The sequence below is a fragment of the Sceloporus occidentalis genome, unplaced genomic scaffold (assembly GCF_023333645.1).
Source record: "Sceloporus occidentalis isolate IW3139 unplaced genomic scaffold, rSceOcc1.0.p SCAF_6, whole genome shotgun sequence".
In the NCBI taxonomy this organism is placed as follows: Eukaryota; Metazoa; Chordata; class Lepidosauria; order Squamata; family Phrynosomatidae; genus Sceloporus; species Sceloporus occidentalis.
The window spans coordinates 22,024,541-22,052,488 of NW_028316986.1; the positions used below are offsets into that span (position 1 = coordinate 22,024,541).

The following is a 27,948-nucleotide window of genomic DNA, read 5'->3' on the forward strand; positions in this document are numbered from 1 at the left end:
AATGAAAACATCAGACTCTAACTCTAAAATTTTAGAAGCAATTGAAAGATTTAAAGAGAGAATCTAAAGCCAGGAAAAAATGCCTTAAAATCAGAGGACTGGAAGAAAATGCCAACGAGGATAAAAGAAGGCAGATTTTCCATATACTAGAAAAAGAGAAAGTGCAAATATGTGGTATTCAGGAAACACATATTAGAAAAAAAGATGTGAAATATTTGACCAATCATAAATTAGGCCAACTGTTTGCTTCAGCCCAAAGTAAAAAAAAAAGTGGTGTAGCGATCTATATTTCCAATCAGATCCAAGCTAAAGAAATTATTAATGATGAGGGAGGAAGATATATAGGGGTTGAAATTCAAATAGACGGGAAATGTATTTTTTTATTGAATGTTTATGGACCTCTTGAAAATAAAGCTAACTTTTATAAGGAACTTACAAATAAATTAACTCAATTGGAATATGAAAATTATATATGTTTCGGGGACTGGAACAGGGTAATAAATCCATCTGTGGACAGGGAATCAATCCAAAAGAAATCAATAAAGAAAAATCAGGGCAAACTACCTCTTTCCTTCTTTAAGATGTCTGAACTACTGACTTTAATTGACCCATGGAGACTATTGAATGGAACATCTAGAGAATATACATATTTTTCAGAAGTACATAAATCCAACTCTAGAATCGACTTTTTTTTGGTATCAACAGGAGTAATGAGTGATGTACTAGAAACAGAGATAAGGGCAAAAAAACTTTCAGATCATAATCCAATAACATTGAAACTTAAGAGGGAAAAGAAAAAAAGATCCTGGAGACTTAATGAATTTTTATTAAGCAACGAAAAAATAGTCTCACAAGCAAAGGAGTATTTAAGAAACTACTGTGCAGAGAATCTAGATAAAGATACAAATACTCAAATAGTATGGGAAGCATCCAAGGCTGTGATGCGTGGGTTTTTTATTCAGAAAAACGCAGAATGGAATAAGGAAAAAAGACAAAAATATGAATTTATCAATCAACAAATCCGAATGAAAGAAACAGAACTGAGTAAGGATCTTACAAACAGTAAAATTCTAGAACAAATCAAATTATTGAGGGACCAGTTGGGAGAAGTAATAACAGAGCAAATTGGGAAAAAATTACAAAGATTGAAACAAAAAGAATTTGAAGGGGGAAATAAATCTGGGAAATTACTAGCATATAAACTGAGGAAGGAACGAGAAAAAAAAATGATCCTGAAAATGAAAGACGGCAAAGAAATAGTAACAAATTCAAAGAGGATTCAAAAGATATTTATAAATTTCTTTAATAAATTATATCATGAGAAGGAAGGTAAAAAAAATTGGGAGAAAAAGTGTGAAAATTATTTGCAAAATTACGGTTTAAACATTCTAACTAACCAGCAGAAAGAACTGTTAAACTCTAATATTACAATGATGGAGATACTGGAAGGAATTAAGGAAATGAAACAAGGGAAAGCTCCTGGACCAGATGGATTTACAGCAGTTTATTATAAAAAATTACAGGAAGAATTATCTAATTTGATCTATATAACTTTTAATGATATTAAGAATAACGGAATCCCGGAGTCTTGGTCAAATGCTTTCATAACTCTACTTCCTAAACCAGATAAAGATTTAATGGAACCTCAAAATTATAGGCCCATATCCTTGTTGAACTTAGATTATAAACTTTTCACATCAATATTGGCAAAACGATTAAGAAAAATTTTACAGGATTGTATAAAAGATGACCAAACTGGATTTTTACCCAATAGGCACATGAGACAAAATTTAAGAACAATGATAGATCTGGTGGAATATTATGAAAAAAACCCTAGCACAAAAGCAGCAATTTTATTTCTGGACATCGAGAAAGCATTTGACTCAATTAATTGGAACTTTATGTTTAAGTTACTGGAAATCATAGATGTGGGTTACATTTTTTTAAAATGGATTAAGGCAATATATTTTAAGCAATCAGCTCAAATTATAATTAATGGGGAATTATCAGAATATTGTAAAATTATGAAAGGAACAAGACAGGGGTGTCCTCTTTCTCCTTTATTATTTATTCTATGTATGGAAGTACTTCTTAACAAAATCCGTAACAATAAAGAAATTCGAGGAACAAAGATAAGAAATATAGAATATAAATTACGAGCGTATGCGGACGATTTGGCTTTAACAGTAGAAGAACCTAGAGAAAGTATACAAAAAATAATGATGGAGATGGAAGAATTTGGGAAGTTCGCGGGGCTAAAGGTAAATAAAACAAAATCTAACTTTTTGTCAATAAATATGTCCAAAACAGAAATAGAAAAAATACAGAAGGATATAGGATGTTTCCCCAATTAAAAAGGTTAAATATTTAGGAATAATATTATCAGGGAAGAATTCAGAATTATTTGATAACAATTACGAATCAACATGGAAAAGAATTAGGGAAGATCTTCAAAGGTGGAAAACTCTTAATTTATCTTTGATGGGTAGAATTTCAGCAATTAAAATGTCTATATTACCCAAATTAAATTTTTTATTTCAAAATATCCCAATTATACAAAATGATAGAATATTCAAACCATGGGAAACAAAACTCTCAAAATTTATATGGGGAGGGAAGAAACCAAGAATAAAATGGAAAGTGATGAAAGATTCGAAAAACAGAGGTGGCTTTGGTGTTCCAGATCTTAAATTATATTATTTTGCGTGTGCCTTTATATGGGTCATAGATTGGATCTCTCTTACAGATAAAAAAATGTTGAATTTGGAAGGTTTTAACAAAATATTTGGATGGCACGGGTATTTAGCTTATAATAGAATAAATACAAATAAACAATTTGAAAATCATATCATTAGGAAATCATTATTGTTAGTATGGGAAAAAATCAAAGCCAAATTTTACACTAAGATCCCAATTTGGATATCACCCCAGGAAGCATGGAAAATTGAGATAGTTTCAAAGGAAGGTAATTCATTAAGATACTCAGATTTACTAAAATGGAATGATCAAGAACCTGAGATGCGATCAGTAGAAGAATTACGGGAAAAGAATTATTTGTGTTCTTGGTTTCCTTATAGACAACTTAAGGAGAGGTTAAAAATAGACTTAAAAGACAAAGGAATCTCAAAATTGGAAAATGAATTAGATAACATTATTTTCAAACCAAATAAATCGAAAATATCTAAATTATACTCATTACTTTTAGAAAGAGAATTACAGGAGGAGGTTATAAAAGAATCTACAATAAAATGGGCAAGAAATATAGGGCATTCTTTGAATTTGGAAAGTTGGGAAAGGCTTTGGGGTAATGATATTAAATTTACCGCCTCAATGGATATAAAAGAAAATATATTTAAAATGACACATCGTTGGCACCTATCACCTAGTAAATTGGCTAAAATGAATAAAAAAGGGAAGGGTAATTGCTGGAAATGTAATAAAAGGATTGGATCATTATATCACATGTGGTGGACCTGTACCAAAGTAAATAAATATTGGAAGGTAGTACATAATTCAATACAGAAAATTCTCGGTATACAAATTCAATTTAAACCAGAATTATTCTTACTAAGTATTTTGGAAAGTAAAGAAGAAAGGAAACATTTGAAGATCTTATTGTATCTGATAGCTGCTGCAAGAATCGTATACGCAAAAATGTGGAAAAATAATGAAACCCCCTCAATAGACGATTGGTTGAAAAAATCTACAGAAATGATGGAACTGGATAGATTAACAAACATTATAAGAGGAAACGAAGTTGAAAAAATAAACAATGATTGGAATAATTTTAAAATTTTCTGTGAAAAATATTGGTCATAAGTGCAGACATCTTAATGAAGTAAAGAGTTATAAAATATAAAGAAATTAAGAACTGAAAATGAGAATACAAAAGGTATAGTAATTCTTATAAATTAGAAAGGATGGGGGAAATATATATAATATATAATATATATATATATATATATACATACATACATACACACACACACACACACACATACACACACACCATTATTTTGTTTTATTCTCAATACTTTTTCAAGGAATATCCTTTCTCTGAGGGTCCTACTGATTTACAGCCGGTACATCAGATATTATACCTATTATTTTACATCCCAACTAAGATAAGTTCACATATTGATCAAGTCAGACCAACTAAAACGAACAATAGAAGTAACTAAGCATTGGCCCATAGTGGATAATTATACACATATGTATATACAAAGATAACTTATATTTAAACTGAAACACAGGACAGGTAATGCGAAGAAGCAGATGAAAGAGATTGCTATAGGTAAAGAAATTCTCTGGAGAAAAAGCTCAAACGACTGTCAAGCGAAAATACTATAGGTGGGATAGGGGGAAGGAGGGGTTTCTTTCTTTTATTAAATATTATACTTTTGTTGTCGGGGATTATTACACTTTTCTTGTTTATATCTTTCGTTATTTGTTCTTCTGTATATAACATGATATATAAGACTGGTGATGATATATAATGACGAATAGCTTGATTGTAATTTTCAATTTACTTTCAATAAAAATAAATAATAAAAATAAAAAAAAATAAAAAAAAATACAGCTTCCAACAATTGTAGTTGCCACCTTTTAAAATGTTCCTTGCTCTTATATCTTAAGCAGCAATGTGATCTCAAGACAGCCAGCTGGTGATGCTACTGCTGTTTATCTCTAGCACCCAGCTTCTAGGAATCAAGGTGTTTCTAAAAGCACAGGCTGGTTTGTGTTTGGTAAGTTAGCAATTCCTAGCTAAAATTCCTAGGGAAGCTAAATATGGATTCTCTGCATGTGATTTAATGTTGTCCGTGAGTTTCTTCACATGAAAATATCTGACAAGTATCCATATCATGTGGCATGTGGTCACAACAGTTTGTGTTCAGAGGCACAGGTTAAGTGGCCAATTTTGCTGCATGATTCTGGGAGTTGCAATCCAAAAAAGGAACTTTTGCAAGTTCTGCTTATAACTGCCTTGCTGAAAACTGCACTCAGCTGTATTTTCCCTAGTCTTGCAAACTACACAGAAAAATGTTGTGTCATCTTTCATTGTATTTCTTTCTGTGTTCCAGTGAAAAGTCGACATGATGGTATTCATATGTTTAGCCCTGGGATGCTTAAACTACAAAAGAATAACCCCTAGACACTGAATCCAGGGTCCAGGATATAAACCAAACATTAAAATAGAAATGTTTCCATCCGTTGCAGCAAAGAGACAGAAATCATTCTGGCAAATCTCTGAGTAAACATCTTTGACAGCATCAGCTAAAAAGACACACATGAGCCAAGCAAAGACAGAAAAGTCAGTCATGTTGTCCAGAAAGAAAGGATAGCTAAATAAAACAGCAATATAAAATGAAGAAAATAACATTTTAAAAAACATACAGGTTCACCAATAAGTTACTTTGCATTACCCCATGGGGAAAAAAATTTCAATGTAATAAGTAAAGATGGAAAAAACTTTACATATGTCAGTAGTACTGAAAGATAAGAGAGGCTTCATTACTACTTTTGGACATGATAATATCATAACAGGATGAATACCTCTTCAGTTTCACAGGATGATATTTTCTTTGTTAGTTTGCTCCCATGTGAGGGCAAATGGTATACACCCTATATAGAAATTTACCATTCCTCCCTTGAAGTAAATAAAATTTGTCACTCCTTGCAGGCATGTACATTCTTAAGGGATAATTCCCATGTAAAGCTGATGAAGTAAAAGTAATCTTAGGGCAACAATATAACATTTAAAAAATCATGTACCTGTATATGGTCATTTAGACAGTAGTCATTATTACTGGTTTACAGTAGTGAACATCTTGTTAGCCAAATGAACTGAGGGAATGGTTTTCATGCTGTGTTCCAGGGAAACCTGGAATACTCTGAAACCTTGCAGAAGAAACTATAACCCACAACCAAACAAGCTCCCCTGTGAGCCATGGCAAAAAGAAAATGATGGGTATATTCCAGGGTACACATTGTTTGTGTATGAGAAATACGATAAGGCCCTATAGGCTTAGCCTCATATCAACTGAGACTGCATCTACACTGCTCAATTAATGCAGTTTGATACTGTTTTAACTGTCATGGCTTCATCCTATGGAAGTGTGGTATCTGTAATTTGTTGTGGTACTACAGCTCTCTGACAGAGAAGGCTAAATAGCTCACAGAACTACAAATCCCAGAATTCCATAACACTGAGCCATTGTTAAAGCAGTGTCAAACTATGTTAATTCTGCAGTGTAGATGCAGCCATCAACATTTATGGTTCCATAGCAGACTCACAATTCACCAAGGTTCTTCAGCATCAGAATTAGTATAGAAATGTTCCCCATGAAAATGCCGGGTTTGGAAAAACTGCTTCTTAAATAAATGAGTATATTATTTACACAGGCTTTTACAAGGCAAAATCTGTGAAACAGAATGGGATACTCCACAAATTACCAGAAACTGGTTGTCGAGATTTGAGTGAGTTTTCATATAGAGCACAGCACCACAGGACAGAATGAACAAAGTGCGGGTTTTAGCCAAACTCAGTTCAAGAAGGTGCTTCAGGCTGAAAAGCCCAAGTTCTGTTCTTACACAAATGTGAACAATCTGTTTTGGAGCACAGATTCCAAGTGATGCCACTCTTGGAGGTTGACTTTGGTCTCATGCTGTTTTCTTCCCCAGTGGTTTTCAGTGGTAGTAATGGCTGAAGGCATGCAAAATATACAGCAGTGTAGTGAGGAATGCAAAGAACTAAGGAAAAATAAAAACAAATAAATAAATAAGTACATACATACATTTGACTGGGACATAATACCTACAGACTGAGTCTCCCTTATCTGAAATGCTTTGAACCAGAGGTGTTTGGGATTTCAGATATTTTAAAAATTGTGGAATATCTGTATTTGCATATACTGTATATACTTGTATAAGTCTAGAAATTTTAGTCTAAAAATTGACCCCAAAAATATGTCAACCTATCCACAGGTCAATAGAAGTGCAATACTTTAACATTTATTTACAAAAGGAACCATCCCCTGGTGAAAGGCAAGTGTGTACTCTGCCCTGGAAGCACTGACCCTCCTCTATTCTCTCATCCATCCAGCCTGTAGTATGAGCACAAACTGTTATGCCTGCTGGCATTTTGTAAGTTCTTTGGCATTGTTTCCTTTTGCTTCATCCTTTGGCTCCTTACATGCCTGTAGGTTTTACCCTTGACTTATTCATAGGCCATATCAAAAATGTAATTTTGGTCTCAAAATCTGTCCTTGACTTATAGATGAGATCGACTTATAGTTGAGTATGTATGGTACATACATAATGAGATATTTCAGAGATGGGACCCAAATCTAAACGTAAAAATCATTTATGTTTCATATTCACTTTATACACATAGCCTGAAGGTAATTTTATACACTGTCCTTTCATAATTTTGCACATGAAACAAAATTTGTGCACACTGAACCACCCGAAATCAAAAGTGTAAATATCTCAGCCCCCCATGGGGAAAAAATTGGTTTTTTGAATGTTTCGGATTTCAGAATAAGAGAGACTTAACCTTTATTTGTTATATTCTTTCAGTCTCCACCCTTGTAAGAACAGGTTAGAATATCAGACTAAGAATATCTAGAGCTGACTCTGAAACCCATTAGGTGATCTTGAGCAAGTTATGCTCTCTTAGTCCCAGAGGATGGCAGTGGCAAACCCCTCTGAAGAAACTTGACAAGAAAAACCCTGTGATAGGGTCGCCTTAGGGTCGCCATGAGTCAGAAATGACTTGAAGGCACACAACAACAACAACAACAACAACAAGTTTCAATCAAGGAAGGCACAGCCCTGAGTTTGCAGCACCTTTTTAGGACTATTAATAACAGGGTGCCTTGGAGGTCTCTCATCCACAGGATCACCACAGGTTGAAGCTGATGCAACCATAGATTGCTTCAACCATAGGTTAATTGCTTCAACCATAAATTGAAGCAATTAACAACAACAACAACAATAGTTAAATTTATTCATTAACTCATGTCTGCATTAACAGATGCCTTCACAATGATTTTAGGCCACCTTTAAGGGTAAAACCCTTAATGTCTTGGTGGCACATAGTATCAAACTCTGAGCTGAACTAACACTGGAATTATCCCTATGGATTTTCCTCTGTTATACAAGCTGCAGATGTCAACTTAGAGACCAAAGATTACATGTTATCTTTGAAAGTGTGTTCCAACATTTGTGCGGTTTAAGAATTATAAATCCTTTTGCTTAAAGTCTAACCATTAAGCACACACAGCCTATCAGATGAACAGTGCATGTGTATATGCTGGATGAGTTAATTAATTGAGCTAATCAGTGGGAAATGAACATAATCTATACTAATGTGATGAACTATAAACATTACAGTACAAACAATGTGCCCTTTGAGTCTTCTGTTGTGTAAACTTTCCCTTGAATTCCTGCAGGTGCCATCAAGATTGACATCAGCTCATTTTAGTAAAGTAACCCTTTGTTACAGAACTATGAGCCCCATTTTACTAGTTTATAAATGCAACTGTATAAAGGGAAACCAGAGGGTATACATAAAAGAGAGAGAGGGAGGGAAGGAAAAGGTGACATTTTTCGTTAATGGTTTAATATCACGAGAATTAGCCTGCTCCACCTTCCGTTCTCATTTCCCAGTGCAGCCAGAGCAAGAGGCAGACGTTGGGGTTGTTCCCACTAGGTGAAACCCCGCGTTCTGAATCGAATCCAAGGAGTGGCGTTCCTATTAGGATCCGATTTAAACCTAGAACGGTTCTAGAGCAACCCGCAATCGTCCCCACTACAAATCGAATCGTAGAGCAGGATAAAAATTTAAATCGAGTTTTCCTCATTTAAAAAAACACTAGGGTCCGACCTACGTTTTTCCATTGATTCGAGTTAGGAACCGGAGTATTTAAATAGGAACGACAGCCTTTGAATCGGGTTAGATGGATGAGAGGAGCCGAGTGCGATGGGGCTGGCCTTGGGGGAGTTGCCCTTTCTGTCCCCATCCGTCATGGCTGTCACCATTTTTGCTTCCCTCACCCCTTTGTCCGCTGTGGTCTTTCAATAAGAGATAAGGATTATTTTTATTTTTTATTTTAATGGTTTACAGGCGCTTAATCTCTTCAGCGCTTTAAGCGCCTGAAGTCCCGGCTGCTCAAACGCCTGCATCTGCCGGTGGATTGCAACCTCCCCTCTATGTGGGGAGAGCCCATTTCTAACGGAGGAGAGGCAGGAAGGAAGGCTCCTCTCGAAGAGGCATTCCCTGCCCGCTTGGGCTCTGATCTCGCCCAGGCAGGGAAGGGAAGGCTCCTCGCGAGGAGACATCTGATCTCGCCCAGGCAAGGAAGGGCTCTGATCAATGGGGGGGGGGGGATAGAGCCTTTCTCCCTCCCTTTCTCAAATGGAATCTGCCTTCTCCTCCAACCCTGGAAAGAGAATCTTTGGGAAGAGTGCTCCCTCCCTGCTTTTCCAGCAGCCTCCTTCATTGATCTCTGTGCTCTCTGAAGGGATTCTCCCTGGCTGTCTTGGGAGACATGAAGAGGGGATGCTGCCCTCCAAAACCTATCCCATAGTTCCTCTGGAAAGAGCTTGGGTTTCCTAAATTCGCTTTGCCAGAAGCCTCCCCCATTGATCTCTGTGCTCTCTGAAGGGATTCTCCCTGGCTGTCTTGGGAGACATGAAGAGGGGATGCTGTCATGCAAAACCTATCCCATAGTTCCTCTGGAAAGAGCTTGGGTTTCCTAAATTCGCTTTGCCAGAAGCCTCCCCCATTGATCTCTGTGCTCTCTGAAGGGATTCTCCCTGGCTGTCTTGGGAGACATGAAGAGAGGATGCTGTCATGCAAAACCTATCCCATAGTTCCTCTGGAAAGAGCTTGGGTTTCCTAAATTCGCTTTGCCAGAAGCCTCCCCCATTGATCTCTGTGCTCTCTGAAGGGATTCTCCCTGGCTGTCTTGGGAGACATGAAGAGGGGATGCTGTCATGCAAAACCTATCCCATAGTTCCTCTGGAAAGAGCTTGGGTTTCCTAAATTCACTTTCCTAAATTCGCTAAATTCACAAACAGTCAATGAAATGGAAACGATGCCAAAAGATAAATCGCTTCCAAATATTCTGGATTAACGTTACATCATTCTGACGTACTATTGATTGACAGCTCCAAATAAGGTATGGAGGAGAAGAATCGCTTTATTTAAACACCGATTTCATGCCAAGTAGGAACGCTTGCAGGTAAAAACTTCGATTTAAAAAACCAGATGGGAACGAAGAATAAAAGCGATTCGGAACGCGTGATAAGACCAGGGTTATTTTGAATCGGATCTATTAAAAACGTTATATTTTAAATCGTTTCAAATCTTAAGTGGGAACATCCCCATTTTCCACTTGTTTTAGATTAACCATATTGTAGTGTTACATCTGAACTGTGATTGCTGGTTAATCTGAGCTATCATTTACTGAAACTAGCCAACGTCATAAACTATAGTTTGAAATAGGGATGTTTTGTAAGTGTGTGTTCCTTCAGTTGCTCATCAACTTGGCCAAGAATACTTAGAGGTGGTTTTGCCAGTTCCTTCCTCTGAAATATAGCCTACAACACTTGGTATTCACTGGTGGTTTCCCATCCAAGTACTAATCAGAGCTGACAATGCTTAGCTTCCAGGATCAAATAGGATCACGTGCCTCTAGGGTATTTAGGCCCCTTTGATTAAGGTTTGTATGAAAACGGTATTAATATGTACTGTTTTTAAGTGCTTTTATCTTTTTGATTGCATTTTATTCATTTCATAAGTGATTTTTAATACTGTACTAATTTAATTCTATTTTAATGTGCATTTTTATATGTTTTTAATTGTACTGTTTTAATTTGTAAGCCACTTTGTGTCCCAATTTTGGGGAGAAAGCAGGATATAAATAAATATCATCATCATCATCATCATCATCATCATCATCTTACCGTGGCTGCAACATTAAGTTGATAGTAGCGGGGTATATGTTCTGCTGGCACTTCTGTCTCAGAACGGATGGTTGCATTTGCCTGTAACACTGCAGCACTCATGTAGAATATGCCGGTGGCTCCATGGTAAAGGCTATCCTGAGGGAGAAGGAGAACAAAAATGTAAAGTGGAACTCCAAAGCCCATTTATTATTGAAATGAAGAAAATATATTCATAGGCATGAGGAGGAGGGACAAGGAAGATCTTGACATTCTTCCTTCTGCAAATCTACTCAGACCTTGTAGATTTTCTTACCAGAATTTTCCATGATTCATAGTTTTTGTGGAAGCCAAACAGGTAGGACAGTAGAAGGAGCAAGGAGATGACAAAGGAACTGACCGACACATACATAACCCATCCTTGCAGCAAAGGGAAATACACATTGGTAGCCGCTACCAGAATCCAAACCCAGCAACCCAAGATCTGTAAGGGAAGAAGAAAACATTTATTTACTTACTTATTTATTGCATTTATATGCCGCTTTTCTCCTGGTGTGGGACCCAAGGCAGCTCATAAACAATAGAACTACCACATATATTCAACTATAAGTCAACCTTATGTATAAGTCAAAAGCAGGTTTGGGGGCCAAAATTATGGATAAATAAAGGGTAAAATTTAGGGGCATGTAATAAAGGATCTAAAGCAGTGATGTCCAAACTCTGTCCCTCCAGGTGTTTTGGATTTCAACTCCCAGAAGCCTCAGCCAACTTGGCCAATGGTCTGGGATGCTGGGAGCTGAAGTCCAAAACACCTGGTGGGACAGAGTTTGGACATCACTGATCTAAAGGATGAAGCAAAGGAAAACAAAGCCAGACAACTTAGAAAATACAAGTGTTTGTGTTCACAATAAAGGCTGGATGGATGAGAGAGCAGAGAGAGGTCAATGCTTCCAGGACAGATTACACTTTTGCCTTTCACCAGGAGAGGATCCATTTTTAAATTAAGATTTAAAGTACAGTACTTATATTGACTCATGGATAAGTCAACCCAGGTTTTTTGAGGCAATTTTGACTACAATTGATAGACTTGTACATGAGTATATACAGTAAATAGCTAAAAAGATAGCAATAAAATTAAAACACAATTAAAATATTGCCATTTTTAAAATCATAAATTGAACAACATTCTTGGATGAAACAATAGAGGGCATGCTTATCAAATCTACAGATGACACCAAATTAGGAGGAGTAGCTAAATACCCCAGAGAAGAAGATCAACATTCAAAATCACCTGAAAATAGATTAGAAAGTTGGGCCAAAACTAACAAAATGAATTTCAACAAGGAGAAATGTAAGGTACTTCACTTGGGGGGGGGGGGGGGGGATGAAATCCATAGATATAGGATAGGGGACACCTGGCTTAACAAGACTACATGTGAAAGGGATCTAGGAGTCCTGGTAGACCACAAGTTGAACATGAGTCAAGAGTGTGATGTGGCAGCTAAAAAAGCCAATGCAATTCATCAATAGAAGTATAGTGTCTAGATCAAGGGAAGTATTAGTGCCACTCTATTCTGCTTTGGTCAGGCCTCACATGGAATACTGCGTCCAATTTTGAGCGCCACAATTCAAAAAGAATGTTGAGAAGCTGAAGCATGTCCAGAGGAGGGCGACTAAAATGGTGAAGGGTCTGGAAACCATGCCTTCTGAGGAGAGACTTAGAGGGCTGTGTATGTCCAGCATGGAGAGAAGATGGTTAAGAGGTGGTATGATAGTCCTGTTTAAGTATTTGAAGGGGTGACACATTGAGAATGGAAAAAGCTTGTTTTCTGCTGCTCCAGAGGATAGGACCCGTTACAATAAATATAAGCTACAGGAAAAGAGATTCCACCTCAACATTTGGAGGAACTTCCTGACAGTAAGGGCTGTTCGACTTCCCTTGGAAGTCTTTAAGCGGAGGCTGGATGGCCATCTGTCGGGGATGCTTTGATTGAGATTTCCTGCATGGCAGGGGGTTGGACTGGATGGCCCGTGTGGTCTCTTCCAACTCTATGATTCTATGAAAATCTCTTCTAAAATCCCATACAAAAGTTAAAACAAAGACACAATAATAAACATCATCAAACCCATTTGAAGAACAAGCTCTGTCTCTCTAGCTTGATTGTAAGACCTTTAGATATGAACTGCATAAAATCAGGGCAGAAAGAGAGAACATCACTTCTGTTGTAAGGCCTCTCAAGCTATGAAAGCAAAATATATGTTAAGCAAGCAGGACCCTTCAACAAAATGCTGTGGGATAGAGGTACTCCTCTCCAGCACTCTCATCACTCCCCTTCATCTGCCTTTGCCAACCATTAGTCATCATTCCATGCCCATTGAGCATTCTCAGTTCTTATGGGGTTCTTTTGAGTACTATCCCTTCTTTGTATACCCCATCAAGATTATTTGCACACCTGCAAGTGCTGGGAGATTCCCTTGCGCCCGCAAATACTTCTCTCTTGGTGGTACAATTTTTGCTACATAATGGCATTCACAGCTGGAACATCAGAAACAGGGAGAATAAGGACAACAATGTGGCAGGACAACAAGTTTATGTTGGGGTCTTAATTTTGGATCTCAGTAGCTTCTGCCATTTTATAAACGCATATATGCACTTATAACATTTCCCCACCCCCCCACCCCAAAAAACTCAACTAACTTTCTTATACCTTTAGCCACAGAGCATATTTAGTCCCCACTGGGTTCTTTTGTACTTGTGCCATTCTTGGGGTTCCCCAAGCATACTGAGACCTCTTCTCTTGTATGTAAGTGATGCCATGTTGGCTACAAAACAAAAGGCTTTTAGAGAATTGAGGTTACTATGAGTAAATATCAGGGATAGGTGATTCTGGATCTTGATACGATGTTGAACTGCAATTCCCATCCGTCTAAGCCAGCACAGGCAGAGTGAACATGGAAGTTGTACTCCAACAATATCTGGATAGCTAAAGCTGCACATCCCTCCTATATATCAAAGGAAGATGGAAATATGGCTTCTTCAGATGTAATTGAACAGCAGCTCTCATCAGGTAATGCTGAAGGGCTGTAGTCCAACAATATCCAATAGTCCACATGTTCTCCATCACTGTTATGTACAATAATGCAACAGCAATAGAAGAATTTAATCCTGTTTAGGAAAATTCTGATCCAGTAAAAGGAGCATCAGAATGTGTGGTTAGTATGAGCATGTTACAATTAATGTAAAATGTGATTATCCTGTGAAAATCGTGCATTCATGATTAAGATTTTTACACGATGTCATGAATAAAGTGCCATTATCTCATTAATATTGTTCAGTAGCGATAACGGTTTTCACATGACATCACGATGAAAAGCTATTGAAGTGCCATTATCCCGGGAATAACCAGGCAATAAACAGCAACAAATCATACATGGCAAAATCCCATGAATGAATTGTTGCTGTTTATTTTCTGGTTATTCCCGGGATAATGGCTCTTTTATTGCGCTGTATGTGAAAATGTTAATTGTACTTTAATCGTGACTACACAATTTACATGGGATAATCGCCATTTAAGCTACCAATCACCCCCCCACACCCACCCTGGTGTAATAAAGTCCATTCTGACTTTTCACACCTAAAGACTTCATAGTCGGAACAGAATTCTTATGAAGGGCAAAGCCCCCCTTCCTTCTCCTTCACACACCCCTGGATGTGTCATGCTTCCATTGCAATGCTGTATGATGGCCTCTATGCTATTTAAAGAATATTCAGTAATCATAAGTGTTTTTTTTTCCAGCATTAAGCCTTGTTACCAAGACGACAACACCACAGGTCCTCGCCCACTTTGTGATTCTTTTCTGTTACCTCCACACCCATGCCCTCTTCCGTTCTCCTTGCTCAGCTTTCTTTTTTCAAGGTCCCCACCCAGAAGTCATTGAACTGGACACCGTGGAATAAACTACAAACCTTCCTGCTATTTGACAAACAGAAGACTATAAATAACTCGTCTTTTTTAAAAAATGGCAGCTAATACTACCACTAATACCAAATTGAACATTTGGTCTGTTCGAGGCTACTTTGGCTTTTTAACAAAAACATTCATAAGCAACCAGTAATAGGGGGGGAAATGAAATAAATGCATCTGAGAAAGTAGAGTGAAGTCTGCAAAAACTCATGCTGCCAATTTCTTGCTTGCATTTAGTCTCAAAGGTGTTACAGGATCTCTCTACATGGGGATTCATCGATTGACCCCTGGGATGTTTGACCCCACAATTGTGGCCCAAAAACAAAACAGATCCTACAAACATGAAATCTGTTCATTCCTCTGACAACAAAAGGACACCTGTGAAGCCCAGCAACAAGGACACAACAAGGGAAGGAATATTTGGAGTACATCTCATATCATTTGTGCAAATTTTTCATTATAAACAGACTATTCATTCCAGATCATTGATTACAAATTAAGAACAGGACCACACAATTGGATTTCCACGTTGCTGTTGTGTGCCTTCAAGTCATTTCTGACTTATGGAGACCCATAATAATCATGGAGTTTTCTTGGCAAGATTTGTTCAGAGGGGTTTACCTTTGTCCTCCTCTGAGACTGAGAGAAGGTGACTTGCCCAAGGTCACCCTGTGGGTTTGTATGACTGAGTGGAGATTTGAACTTTGGTCTCCAGAGCTGTAGTCCAGTGCTCAAACCATTACACCATGCTGGCTTTTTGATGCTAGTTCCTATGAAATCACTTCAACCACCAATATAAAAACAGTCACATATTTTGCAAAGGGGTTGCCAAATGTACTTGGAACTACCTGTTCAATGCCAAGAAAGCAGGGAAGGGATTACCTCTTGAACTTTTCATACTGACAGGTGCATTTTAACATATGCTTACTCAGACCTGCCCTCCCACTGAGTACCTGTGAGCAAGGATCACTGTCAGCGTAAGCAATGATCCACCCTTCTGAGAAGCAATTAGACAGGTACTCAGGTTTGGAAAGAGGAGGGGGGAAATATGAAAAACCTTATTTTAAAAACTGGCAAAAAAAACCAGAATATCACTTATTTTATTTATATATATTTTTAAATGGTTGAAAAGAGTAGCAAACTGTGGTCCACATCTTTGGAATCTAGGGTTGGGTGTTTTCATGTACAAGCTTTGTTGAATTGTTATTGTAATGGGGCTGTAGCAAGATGCATTATATAGCAGTTTAGGTGTTGGACTACGAATTTGGAAACCAAGGTTCAATTACCAGTTCGCCCAGGAAACCTTCTGGGTGACTTTGGCCAAATCACATGCTCTCAGCCTCAGGGAAAAGGCAACAGCAAACATCCTCTGAACAAATCTTGCCAAGAAAACGCCATGATAGGTTCATCTTAGGGTTGCCATAGGTTGGAAAGGACTTGACAGTACACAATAGCAAAAGTAGCAAGCTTAATTTTCCATATTAAATTTGTCATGCCAGCTGTGCACCACAAGAATATATGGACAAATGGAGACTTACATTTTCCTACACGAATAGAAGAAAAACAGATTACCCTCTCTTTAATTCTACAGATGCCAACCAGGGTGGTACCTGAATCTTACCTCAACCCTAGGGATCAGACAGGATCTTTCACTGTAGCTGACAGTGGCAGGCTGGTTCAGGGGACAAAGGGAAGCTGGTATGGCAGTCTGTCTTCTAAAAGGAGATAGCTTGGGGGACTGGCTAAAACAGGTACTCCCATATCCCAGCAATGGCCATCCCCCATTGTTTGCCAGTCCTGTAGAGATCCAGGCCCACCTTGTTCAGCGTTCTGTTTCCCAAACTGCCAGCTTAATGTCTCTGGAAAGCTTACAAGCAAAGCAAGACAACTCTTTCCCAGTAAGGCCAGCCAGCAACTGACATCCAGAGGCTCATTGCCTCTTTGAACATAGAAATCCAATTGAGCTATTGTGGCTAATATCTCTCAACAGAGAGATTCGCCATGATGTCAGGTAACCTCCTTTCAAAACTGCCCATAAATCATTGCAAAATGGCAGCACACCCAAAGGTACGAAAATCCATTTCCTGAACTCTCTTTCATGCAATGCAGTCCTCCACTGTTTAGAAAGATAACATCTCCCAGAAACAGATAAATTGTGTCAACATATCCATTTTATCACCGTTTGCTTGCAGCTAAGCCCCACTGAGGATGAAAACAATTATGATATTATTTGTCAGGAGCTGATTCTGAAAATGTAGACCTTACAAGTGTACTTTGTTGGAAAGGATCAAAAAATAATAAAGAAATGTGATTTACAATGAGAACTTGGCTGTAGCATGGACTGGCCAGCACTTATGCCACCAGAGAGCCAGCATGGCATAATTGTTTGGGTGTTAGACTACAACTCTGGAGACCAGGGTTCAAATCCCAGCTCAGTCATGAAACCCACTGGGTGGCCTTGGGCAAATCACACTCTCTCAGCCTCAGGGGAAGGCAATGGCAAGCGTCTTCTGAACAAATCGTGCCAAGAAAACCTATTATAGGTTTGCCTTAGGGTCGCCATAAGTTGGAACGACTTGAAGGCACACAACACACACAAGTAACTAGCCACACAAACCCAAGATCACATCCTCCAACTGTCCTAGTTTGGCAGGACAGTGCCAATTAGTCCTTCGTTGTCCTCCTTTCTCATCTGCTATTAAAAGGTCCCATTTTCTCTCTCCTTTCACTTTCTCTCTTCCCCCTCAGCTTATTTCAGTTGGTGCAAACTGAATTTGAAGCACCAAAAGTAGTTGAAATTCAATTAATTCAATAGGGGAGAGATAGAAAAAGAGGGACAGGGTTTTTTGTGGGTTTTTCAGACTATGTGGCCATGTTCTAGAAGAGTTTCTTCCTGATGTTTCGCCAGGAAGAAACTCTTCTAGAACATGGCCACATAGCCCAAAAAACCCACAAAAAAACTATAGATCCCGGCCATGAAAGCCTTCGACTTCACAGAAGGACAGAGTTTTACCCTTCCGAGGAGACTATGGCAAAAGCAAACTGCTGCCGCTCTCCTAGCTTGTGTGTCCTTTCTTGTTAACAACTTTGACATCTTGACCACATGCTGATGTTTGACCTCATGTCCTAATTTTCTTCTGTGGAATACTGGAGGCTATGCAAGACTAGTTTTGCATACTTAAAAAAACTACTCCTTCAAATGAGTCAATTATGAGTTTTTTAAAAGTCCATTTTATATCTGACAAGTTAACATAACTTTCAAGGAAAGTGGGCCGGCAGACAGAGAACCTGGAGCTGAGAAGGAAAGCCCAGAACTGTTGACTAAAACAGAATAAGATCAGCTGATTTATACATCCGTTATTAAAAGTGTGAAGGCAGGGCAGTATCCTCATGAGTGAACTCATTAAGATTTAATTTTATGTAGACATCTAAGAGCCAGTGGTGGTGTAATGGTTTGAGCATTGGACTATAACTCTGGAAAGCAGAGTTTGATTCCCCGCTTGGCTATGAAAACCCACTTGGTGACCTTCGCCAAATCACAAATCTTGGCTGTAGAAAACCCTACGATAGGTTTGCCTTAGGATCACCATAAGTCAGAAATGACTTGAAGGAATACAACAACATACATGTATAGGATCACATATTCATACAGGGGTCTCTGCTATTCTAGTGACATGTGCACTAGAGATTTGGTGCATAAGAAGATTTAGTCCCCATGAAGAGCTTTTTAAAAGGGTACTCTTTTAATTCCTGAACAATTCAAGGAATGTCAAATTGCATGCTTGGCCAGGGCTAATGTGGAGACTAAATTGCATTCTCCACAACTTCCTGTCCTTCTCTATAGCTTTGATGCCTTCTTGCCTTAACCATCAGCTCTTTTCCACAGCATCCTGTCTGAAATACCTGTCTAAATTACAACCATAGTTTAATCTGACAATGAGGATTCATTTCTTTCTATTCTAAACATATAAGATGTGAGTCTTGTAATGCAACACTGAAATGTGATTACTTATTTATTAATTTATTTTAAAATACACACAAAATAGTTTTCTAGGGTGTGAAGAGGTCTGGGCAGGGACTGAGCTTTCCACCATTTCACAATATTTTTCTTATGCCTCTTTGCAACGATTGTTCCCCTGATTTGCTGCTGCTGTTGACTGTACCTTCTGTTCATTTCAGAATGTATTGCCCGTTCCAAAACTGTGAAGTAAGTTATATCAAAGAATCATGTCTGAATTTCTGTTCTACAAAGTAGAGATTTCTTCTTGCTATGTCTTCATTATCAACATTGTGTGGTGATCACTTTCTTCAAATAGCTGAGTTTGTGACTGTAGCTGAATAGCACTTCTAATGATATACACACCCCACCAACGTCAAAGGCAGAGTCCGACAGAATTAAAGTCCACACATCATACAGCTCACTTGGAAACATGATCTGGTTATTGCAACAATACTTGATCACGTTCTCTAAAGCGTGCCCTACAACTTCCTGAAAGGTTTCTGAAGTGAAGCAAAGCTATGAAATGTAACCACAACTACCCCCATGGATTTATTTTTCAAAATGTAATGATAGCCACTTGGTTAGATATATGTTTTAAAAATAACAACCGAGTCATGAAAGATAAGGTCTACCAATTCATGTAATCCACAATGAACCAAATGGTGCCTCCATGCTTCCCATCTTCTGGTATACAGTAGTCAGAGATTGTTGATGTTAACTGCCATTATGTCAGCTTCACTTTAAGCCACCCCTATGAATTAAAGACCTCCAGGTCATCAACAGCCCTGCTTAGGACTTGCAGATTCAGGGCTGTGCCTTCCTGAATTAAGTTTATCCATCTGTAATGCAATCTCCTTCTTTTCCTACTACCTTCTACTTTATCAGGAATGATTGTATTTTCTAGTGAGTCATGTCTTCTCGTGATATGTCCAAAGTATGACAGTCTCAGTTTAGTAATCTTGGCTTCTAGGGAGGATTCAGGCTTGATATTCTTTAGCACCCATTTATTGGTCTTTTTAGTAGTCCACAGTATGTGTAAGGACTCTTATCCAGTACCACATTTCAAATGAGTTGATTTTATTTCTGCCAGCTTTCTTTACTGTCCAGCTTTCACAACCATACATACAAACTGGAAATACAATTGCATGGACTGTCCAAACTCTAGTATTCAATTATGTATATTTACACTTGAGGATCTTGTCTAGTTCCATCACAGCTGCCCTTCCAAGTCCCAGCCTTTTTCTGATTTCTTGACTGCATTCTTCTAAACCTGCCTTTGCACTTTCTTCAGTAATTGTTCCAAGTCTTCACTATTTTCTACTAGTTGTATGATGTCATCTGCATATCTTAAATTGTTCATGATTCTTTCTTCAATTTTGACACCTCCTTCCTCTGAATTTAAGCCTGCATTATGAAGGATATGCTCAGTGTATAAGTTAAACAGATAGGGTGATAAACTGCACTTGCCTGACTCCCTTGCCAATTGGAAATCTTTTCATTTCTCCTTATTCTGCCTTGCTTCTGGTCCTGAGTACAGGTTTTACATCGAGACAATCAAATATTGTGGTGCACCCATTTCTTTAAGAGTGAGCCATAGTTTTTCCATGATCTATACAATCAAAGGCTTTGCTATGATCTATAAAGCACAGACTGACTTTCTTTTGGAATTCTTTGGTGTTTGCAATATGATACTGAGTGCCTCTTCCTTTCCTGAACTGAGCTTGGATTTCTGGCATTCCTTGTTCTATAAGTGGTAAAGTCAACATATCAACAGCTGAATGTCTTTTCAGCTTGAGTACAGTTAAGCATCCATGGATTTTGGTATCTATGAGGGGGTGGTCCTGGAACCAAACCCCAGTGGATATCAAGAGACCACTGTACATGGTTGGGACTAGGAGTGAGAGTAGCTCAGTCTTCTCTTGTTTGCAGATGCATTTTGGAAGAACTCTGTCTCCAAACCTGCATCTACTCAGACTTCCCTGCTTCTCTGGCCTACATGAGTCAATCTGCTCTCTTGTGTGGTTAAATTACTCTGTACCACATACAGTCTTGCCACAGCCAGCAGTGAAAGCTATCTAATCATTGCCTCCAGGCTTAATTGGATAATGAGCCATATATTGAAAAGAAAACTCCTATAAGAGCAGAGGATGTCATTATATCCTTGAAACAATCAGCCTCCAGGAGATAAATAATCAGGGATGGGAAAGGGGTGGTTCCCCAATACCAGATGTGCTGGACTGGATGCTTTAATGCACTGTTGATAATGGCTGGTTGGCCAAATCTTACTTAGGCAGATTATTGTTTAAATAGTCCAGGATGCGCAGCTGATGCTTCATCAATGGGCATGAAAAGTTAGGAGATGTTCTCCTTATTTCTGGGCATCACTCTGGGAATTAGATAAGCAAGAGGGCTTAGAAGTGTCACCAGGTAAAGAGTGTGTGAAAGGAAGCGAGATTGAGAATGCTGTATATAATCAGAAATGTAGGTCAAAAAAATTGACCCCAAAAAACTGAGTCAACTTATCCACAGGCCAATGTAAGTCCTGTATCTTAACTTTTATTTAATTGAAGGAACCATCCCCTGATGAAAAGCAAGAGTATAACCTGTCCTGGAAGCACTGATTCCCCCTACTCTTTTATCCAGCCAGCCTTAAGAGTAAGCTCAAAGAGTTGCATCTGCTGGAATTTTGTAAGTTCTTTGACATTGTTTTGCTTTGCTTCATTCTTTAGATCCTTTGATATATACCCCTAGGTTATACCCTCAACCTATCCATGGGTCATAGGGAAATCTTTAATTTTGGCTCCCAAACTTGCCCTTGACTTATACATAAAGTGGACTTATAGTCAAGTATATACGGTACACTTAGCTGAAAACCAAGGTGTCTACACTTGAGAATGGCCACATTGTACTCTGTGGATGCAAAACTTAGAAACTTTCTCTTTTGCATGACAACTTTCTAAACCATTCAGTCAGGCTTTACTATTAGGAATATATTAGCTGCATCTTGGTTGACTAAGGTTGTTTTTGCTGTGTTGCATGTTATCTTTATATTTACTGCACATTAGAGTGACAGTTTTATGATTATGATCTATGCTATCCTGAAGTTGAGAAGGAGGGAGGGGATGAATACCATAAAGGCATCTTAAAAAGCAGTAGCTCAGTGGCAGGGTACATGCTTTGCACTAAGAATGTCCCAGGTTTAAATCCCAGCTTCTTCAGTTGAAAGCATCCAACATCAAGTCCTGGGAAAGACCAGTACAAGGTCTTAAACTGTTGCTACCAGTCAGAGGAGACAATACTGGAGTGAGCAAATTCATGATCTAAGTCAGTTCCCTATGTCCAGTGTACTCTCTACCAAAAAGGGCCCCTGGAACTTCTCACCATACAGGGAGTATGCAACAATATAGCACTAAGTCTAAATTCTATATTAGTGCACATGCGGAGCCCCTCTTGCTAGAGAGAAGACATACACAACAGTTCCAAGCTCTGGAAAATCACTCTCTCCCAATTCGGTGTCCTCCAAATGTGTTGGGCTAGAAGTTATCATCCACAGTTGCATGGCCAACAAATCTAGAGGCACCAGGTTGGTAAAGGCTGATCTATAGCCACTAATCCAAATTTTCCTTCAAGGAACTACTACATTTTCTCAATACAGTGAAAATGTTCATTCCACCAGTGTACTTTCCAAGAAGTTACAATTTCCCTGCTTTCTTCAGTAGTTTCCTCTTTTGGCTTCCGTTTCCTTTCAAAGATGTCCCAATTAAAAAAATAAATCCTTTGCACTCAAGATGGATCTGACAGATTGCAATAGGGTATGTGCTAAACCTGAACAGATGCTCCAAAATCTTGCAATAATTCAAACTCAGTTATCAGAAGGGCATTCTGAAATAAATTAAATCTGTACACATGTGTCAATGCATGCTTATATGAGAGGATTTCCTTATTCAAGTCCACATCAATATAGTCTGTGTTTATCATACAAAGTTTCAAATGCCTTGGAACCATTACTCACCCTCATATCTATACGCTATGTCAAATACAGGTTTATCACTGTGTGAAGTGTTTTTTGTCAAGCAGAATGTAGATTAGCATTTTTGTTAAACATAATGTAGATTAGTCTTTTAAAATAATAGTTTTAAAAGTCTAACTTACCAGCTCTGGCAAGATGAAAGCATATGGTATCGTTCTGAAAACACTTAGTCCAGAAGGAATATTTTCAGATGCTGGGGAACCAGAAGCTGGTCCTGGAGCTTTGTTATCCATTTCTGTACAATCAAAACTGTTCTGGCACTTACAACTCTGCTACTCTTTGTTATCTCTGTGACACTACCATTGGCATGCGAAGCTTAAAATAGTATCCACTGACACACCCAGGTGGACGTCAAGGGTGAAACCAGTTCCAGCTTGGCAGGTAGCTGTTTAAGTCATCAAAGAAGAATCAACTATACAAAAGCTAATAAAACCTATCAGAAAGCAGAGATCAAATCCTCTGTGAAAACAAAGAGGGCAAGCAGGGGGGCTATGGACACACACACTTCAGCTGAAAAACTTTACTTTTTTATAGTCAGAGTTTGCCAAAAGAAGGATTTAATGGTTTCTTGAACTCTGAATGGCTAGAAACTGAATGCCATTGTAACCAACAGGAAAAATCCTTAGAAATTAACTATTTATTCTGAAAGCCTGTATACTTTTAAAAACATGTGTTTTGCAAGATAACAGACTCACAGTTTTGAACTTACATTAAAAGATGTTGGGATCTGACTTTTGCACAGCTGAGGTAAGAAAAAGGTCTCCCAAGGGGCAACTAGTTGGCTTGTGTCAAATGTTGGGATCAGATGAGTCTTGGGTCACTCCAGCCAGCAAAAAGGAACAACTGATGTGAGAGGTTACAGTTTCCCCTTGGCTGAAAGAGGGCTGCACAGAAACTTCTCTATCTCATTTTTCAGCCCATTACTGGCATAAACCTGTGGGCAGGTGCTGTAAAGGGGGAGTTGAGATGGCAGGATGAAGGCAGAGGAAAAGAAAACAGGAAGAACTGTTACTGAATCAAGTTCCCTGGCTTGTTTTTGTTCTGGAGCCAACATGAGGTTTGCTTGGAGACAAAGAATGCTTTTGTCTCCAAAACATCTTTGGTCCTATTTAAACATACATTTGAAGGGGAAAAAAATGTCTTTTGCTTTTGGGTTAGCACGCTCTGTGCAAGAGAGCAAAAGTTAACATGTGAACTGGTATTTATTGGTTTTGAGTGCAAGACTTACTTCCAAAAAGAATTGGGTGCCAGGAAGAAGGTGTAATCAGAGAAATGATGTCTTAATAAACTCAGTGCATGCAAATTTACTGCGTACATTCTTCTCAGCTGGTGCGGTAAAAGTCAGCCAAGCGTGTCAGCTTTCTCTGCTCCTAAAGGTATTAGAATAGTTTTAGAATAAAGAAACGTTGGCCTTCCAGATGTTTTAGACAAACTTCCATAGTCTTTTACCACTGTCCATGCTGGATGGAGCTGATGGAAAGTTGATCAGCCTTATCTACCGTGATCGATGATAAGGTGGTATTGGATGCTAAAGTCCCAAACCTCTGGAGGGCCAAAGCAGAGGCTTTTGTTGTTGTTAACTTCCCTTGAGTCAACCTCAACTCATGGCGACCCTGTGGATCAGAGATCTCCAAGACTCCCTGTCCTCTACTGCTCTGCTTAAGTCTAGTAGATTTAGGCCTGTGGCCTCCCTAATTGAGCCTATCCATCTGCCGTGTGGTCTTCTCTTTCTGCTGCCCTCTACTTTTCCCAGCATTGTCTTTTCTAGTGAGTCATGCTTTCTCTTGATGTGGCCAAAGTATGACAGTCTCAGTTTAGTCATCTTGGCTTCCAGTGAGATTTCAGGCTTGATATGCTGAAGAACCCATTTGTTTGACTTTTAGGCTGTTCACAGTATCCTCAGCACTCTTCTCCATCACTACATCTTGAATTAGTTAGGAAATGAAAAGTAAACCTATAGCCTTAAGGATAGTAATCCTGTCTGCTCAATCTGTACACTCTGCTGCAGGGAAAGGAAAATGTATGCAGGATTAACTGCTTAACCCTGTGGGAGTTTAATTTTTTTATACATACATGCATATATATATATATATATATATATATATTTAACTGATGGGATTGAAGCAACCCTTATATTAACATAGCAGCACATTTTCTAAATGCTCTAAGGGCAACACTGACGTGCTTTTCTGAAGGCCTCCATTGTTTTGTTGTTAAATGACTGGGAATACATCCAACAAAGAACTATTTCTGGTTAGCCTTGCTGAACTAGTTTCATCTCCAGTCAGGTGCCAAGGCTAGATTTCTGCTTTGAGCCCACTAAGCAAACATCTTAAAATAATTGCATTATGAATTACCACTCCTATCTCCAGAACCACTTGGGATGCTTAAGCCAAATTCACTTCAATTAGATTTATTATGCTAGGAAAACCATGAGAAGGGGGAAGCATTCTGAGGCACCATGTGTTGCAAAATAACAACCTAACACTCCGATCTTAAAATGCTGCACCATTATGCTTACAATATGGGAGTGGCAAAAGGAAAAAAAGAAAATATGCTGGTATGCTTTATATTTCTAGTCTATTCCTACCATGTCAAACATTCAGCACTCAAACTATTGTTTGTAGTGTAAAGCAAGGATTCCTGGGAGAGGTTTTGATCACATACACTCCCTGAAATCATTACGGAAATCAGGTTGAATATTCAATATTACTTTGGTCCAATTTGATACTTCGCTTACAGAAGTTATAATAAATGTTAGCATTTGCCTATAATTCTTAGTATCTTAGAAGAGCAGCAGGAAAAATGCATTGTTGTTGCTGCTGCTATGTGGATTGTTATTTCTGATTTATGGTGACCCTAAGGTGAACCTATCACAGGGTTTTCTTGGCAATTTGTAGTCAGAGGTCACCCAGTTGGTTTCCCTGGCTGAGTGGGGATTCAAACCCTAGTCTCAAAGGTCATAGTCCAAACCACTACACCATGCTGGCTCAGGATATGTATACGTTCCCACACATTCCCACAAATACCATCACAGCTCAAATGCATCTAGTAAATAAATATTAATTTCCATGAATTATTAATAAATGCTGGCATTTACGAAGACATTCATAAACATTTGGAACAAATTTCACAGCAGAATCAATTGTGACATTCACATAAACAAGTGATTCTTGAAATTCACCAGTCAAAGTCAGAGTGTCTGACATTTTCTACTCATCTTATAAAATATTAAGGAGGAGTAAATTAAAGCATTCACTGGGCAGAATCCTGTGAGATATGTGTGCTCTATGTATGACTTACACACATGCTTTCTCTCTCTCTTTTTGGATAGGGTGCAAAGCTGTTTGCTAGCCATTTGCATTCTGTCTAAAAGCTGGCCCCCTGAGTAGCTGTCAAGTTACCTGCTTGCCAATGTGGAGACAATGAAGATGCAACTACTCTAGATTTCAAGGGGAAGGAAAAGGAAGGTGAAATCTGAGTGCACTTTTGTTTCTTCTGCCCTCCAAGCTGAAATCAGCTGCTGCTTTATCAGCTGAACTGTCCTCCCTGCCCCACCACCAATAAGCAGCACAGACCTCTCCCAGCATCTGACAGCAGCCAAGTCCAAAAGGGAGGCACAGCACTGTGTCCTGGAATCATTACTCTTCATCTGCTTCATGTAGGATCTCAGCAACTGAGTGGTATCTGCTGTAATGCAAACTCCATAACAGAATACAAAACTCCTTCTATGAAACAACTCAATAAAAACCCAGCAGAAATGATTTATGAAAGTTAACACAACTTTATATATTTTGTTTAAAAAAAAACCAACAATAAATAGCATATCCAACATGATATCTTAATTTTATTATTGCAATATCTATTTATAAAATGGCTATACAAATAGTAAAGTTAAACTATAAATATTATTTTTTTGGCCACATTATCAATTATATCTATGGATTCATTTTGACACAGCAATTGGCAGAGATCCTTGACCTTAAAATACATTTACACCAAAGGATTACTCTTCCTTGCCACTCCTACAAAATCATATGTTATTTCTGTGATATCAAAAGCTTTGTGGAGACTTTCTGATGATAGCAGAGAGGAGAGAGCACCATCTCTTTCTCGGGTTTTCTTCAAGAAGTCAGCAATCATTCGCCAGCGTGTGCCTTCTGACTCTTCTTCTGCCCATTTATATTCTGGAAGGAACACAGACTGGAAAAGAGGGAAGACAGAATCATGGTACACCAAGATGAACATAGACTTCAGAAATTCCCGGTCTCTCTAAAAAGGAAGAGGAGAAAGTAAAATATTCATTAGTCTCTACTGTATAATGAAATAAGTACAACATCCTAAAGTTGTGTATTTTCTTACACTGGAATCACAAGTAGTTACCTCACAATGATTTACCCTGGAAAATATCCACTGATCTCTCTCTCTCTCTCTCTCTTGTCCTTTATTCTTTTTTCTTTTTTTGCTACATGATAATTAATTTTTCACTGCTTCACTATCTAACAAGCTCATAGCATATAGCACACCAGGGAGAAGATGGCTCTAAATCTTTCTCTCCTATGTCCTAGCATACTACAGTCGGCCTTTCTTATACACAGATTTTTTATACACGGATTCAAGCATCCATGGTTTGAAAATGTTAAAAAAAATTATAAATTTTAAATATCAAACCTTGATTTTACATTTTTTTTATAAGGGACACCATTGTGCTATGTCATTATATTTAATGGGACTTGAGCATCCATGGATTTTGTTACCCATGGGGGATCCTGGAACCAAACCCCAGCATATAACAAGGGTCCACTGTATGTGCAAGAAGGTTCCCCCCCCCCCTTTTGTGGTATTTTTTTTTTTTTTTGGGGGGGGGGAGATGCAAAATATATTGCTCTCTGCCTACAGTCTAAAGTATCTAGACTAGCTATGTTGGACGTTTAGCAAATCCAATTAAAAAACCACCCAACAGTGATAACTTTATTGGCCAACCAAATGCACAATATACATGT

At 38.4% G+C, this 27,948-nt stretch overlaps 2 protein-coding genes across 5 annotated transcripts in view; both read right to left on the bottom strand.

Moving 5' to 3' along the window:
- Positions 1-5,299: 5,299 nt before the first annotated feature.
- On the bottom strand, positions 5,300-23,362 carry LOC149310486 (MAL-like protein). Its single transcript, XM_089529047.1, has 4 exons — positions 23,068-23,362; positions 11,267-11,434; positions 10,972-11,109; positions 5,300-6,750 (listed from the first exon to the last, which is right to left on the bottom strand). The coding sequence occupies exons 1-4, from the start codon at positions 23,176-23,178 to the stop codon at positions 6,688-6,690; spliced, it is 480 nt and encodes a 159-aa protein (XP_089385173.1). The 5' UTR covers positions 23,179-23,362; the 3' UTR covers positions 5,300-6,687.
- A 3,398-nt stretch (positions 23,363-26,760) lies between these two features.
- Positions 26,761-27,948, bottom strand: part of LOC149310487 (nephrocystin-1-like) — a 49,258-nt gene continuing 48,070 nt past the window's right edge. For 2 of the 4 annotated variants that reach the window (XM_089529050.1, XM_089529049.1), the window contains exon 20: positions 26,761-27,217. In XM_089529050.1, coding sequence (XP_089385176.1) covers positions 26,939-27,217 — 279 coding nt within the window. In that variant the 3' untranslated portion in view covers positions 26,761-26,938. The remainder of the gene's footprint in view (positions 27,218-27,948) is intronic. The other 2 variants (XR_016281671.1, XM_089529052.1) reach the window with 2 other exon arrangements.

What these genes read in the sequence shown, in the direction of transcription:
- LOC149310486 (XM_089529047.1), bottom strand. Translation starts at nt 23,178, where the DNA reads ATGGATAACAAAGCTCCAGGACCAGCTTCTGGTTCCCCAGCATCTGAA. An exon ending in CTTTCATCTTGCCAGAGCTG is followed by an intron (nt 11,435 to 23,067) that starts GTAAGTTAGACT and finishes CTTCCCTTACAG; the next exon opens with ATCTTGGGTTGCTGGGTTTG. An exon ending in AACTTAATGTTGCAGCCACG is followed by an intron (nt 6,751 to 10,971) that starts GTAAGATGATGA and finishes ATTTTTCCTTAG; the next exon opens with TTCTTTGCATTCCTCACTAC.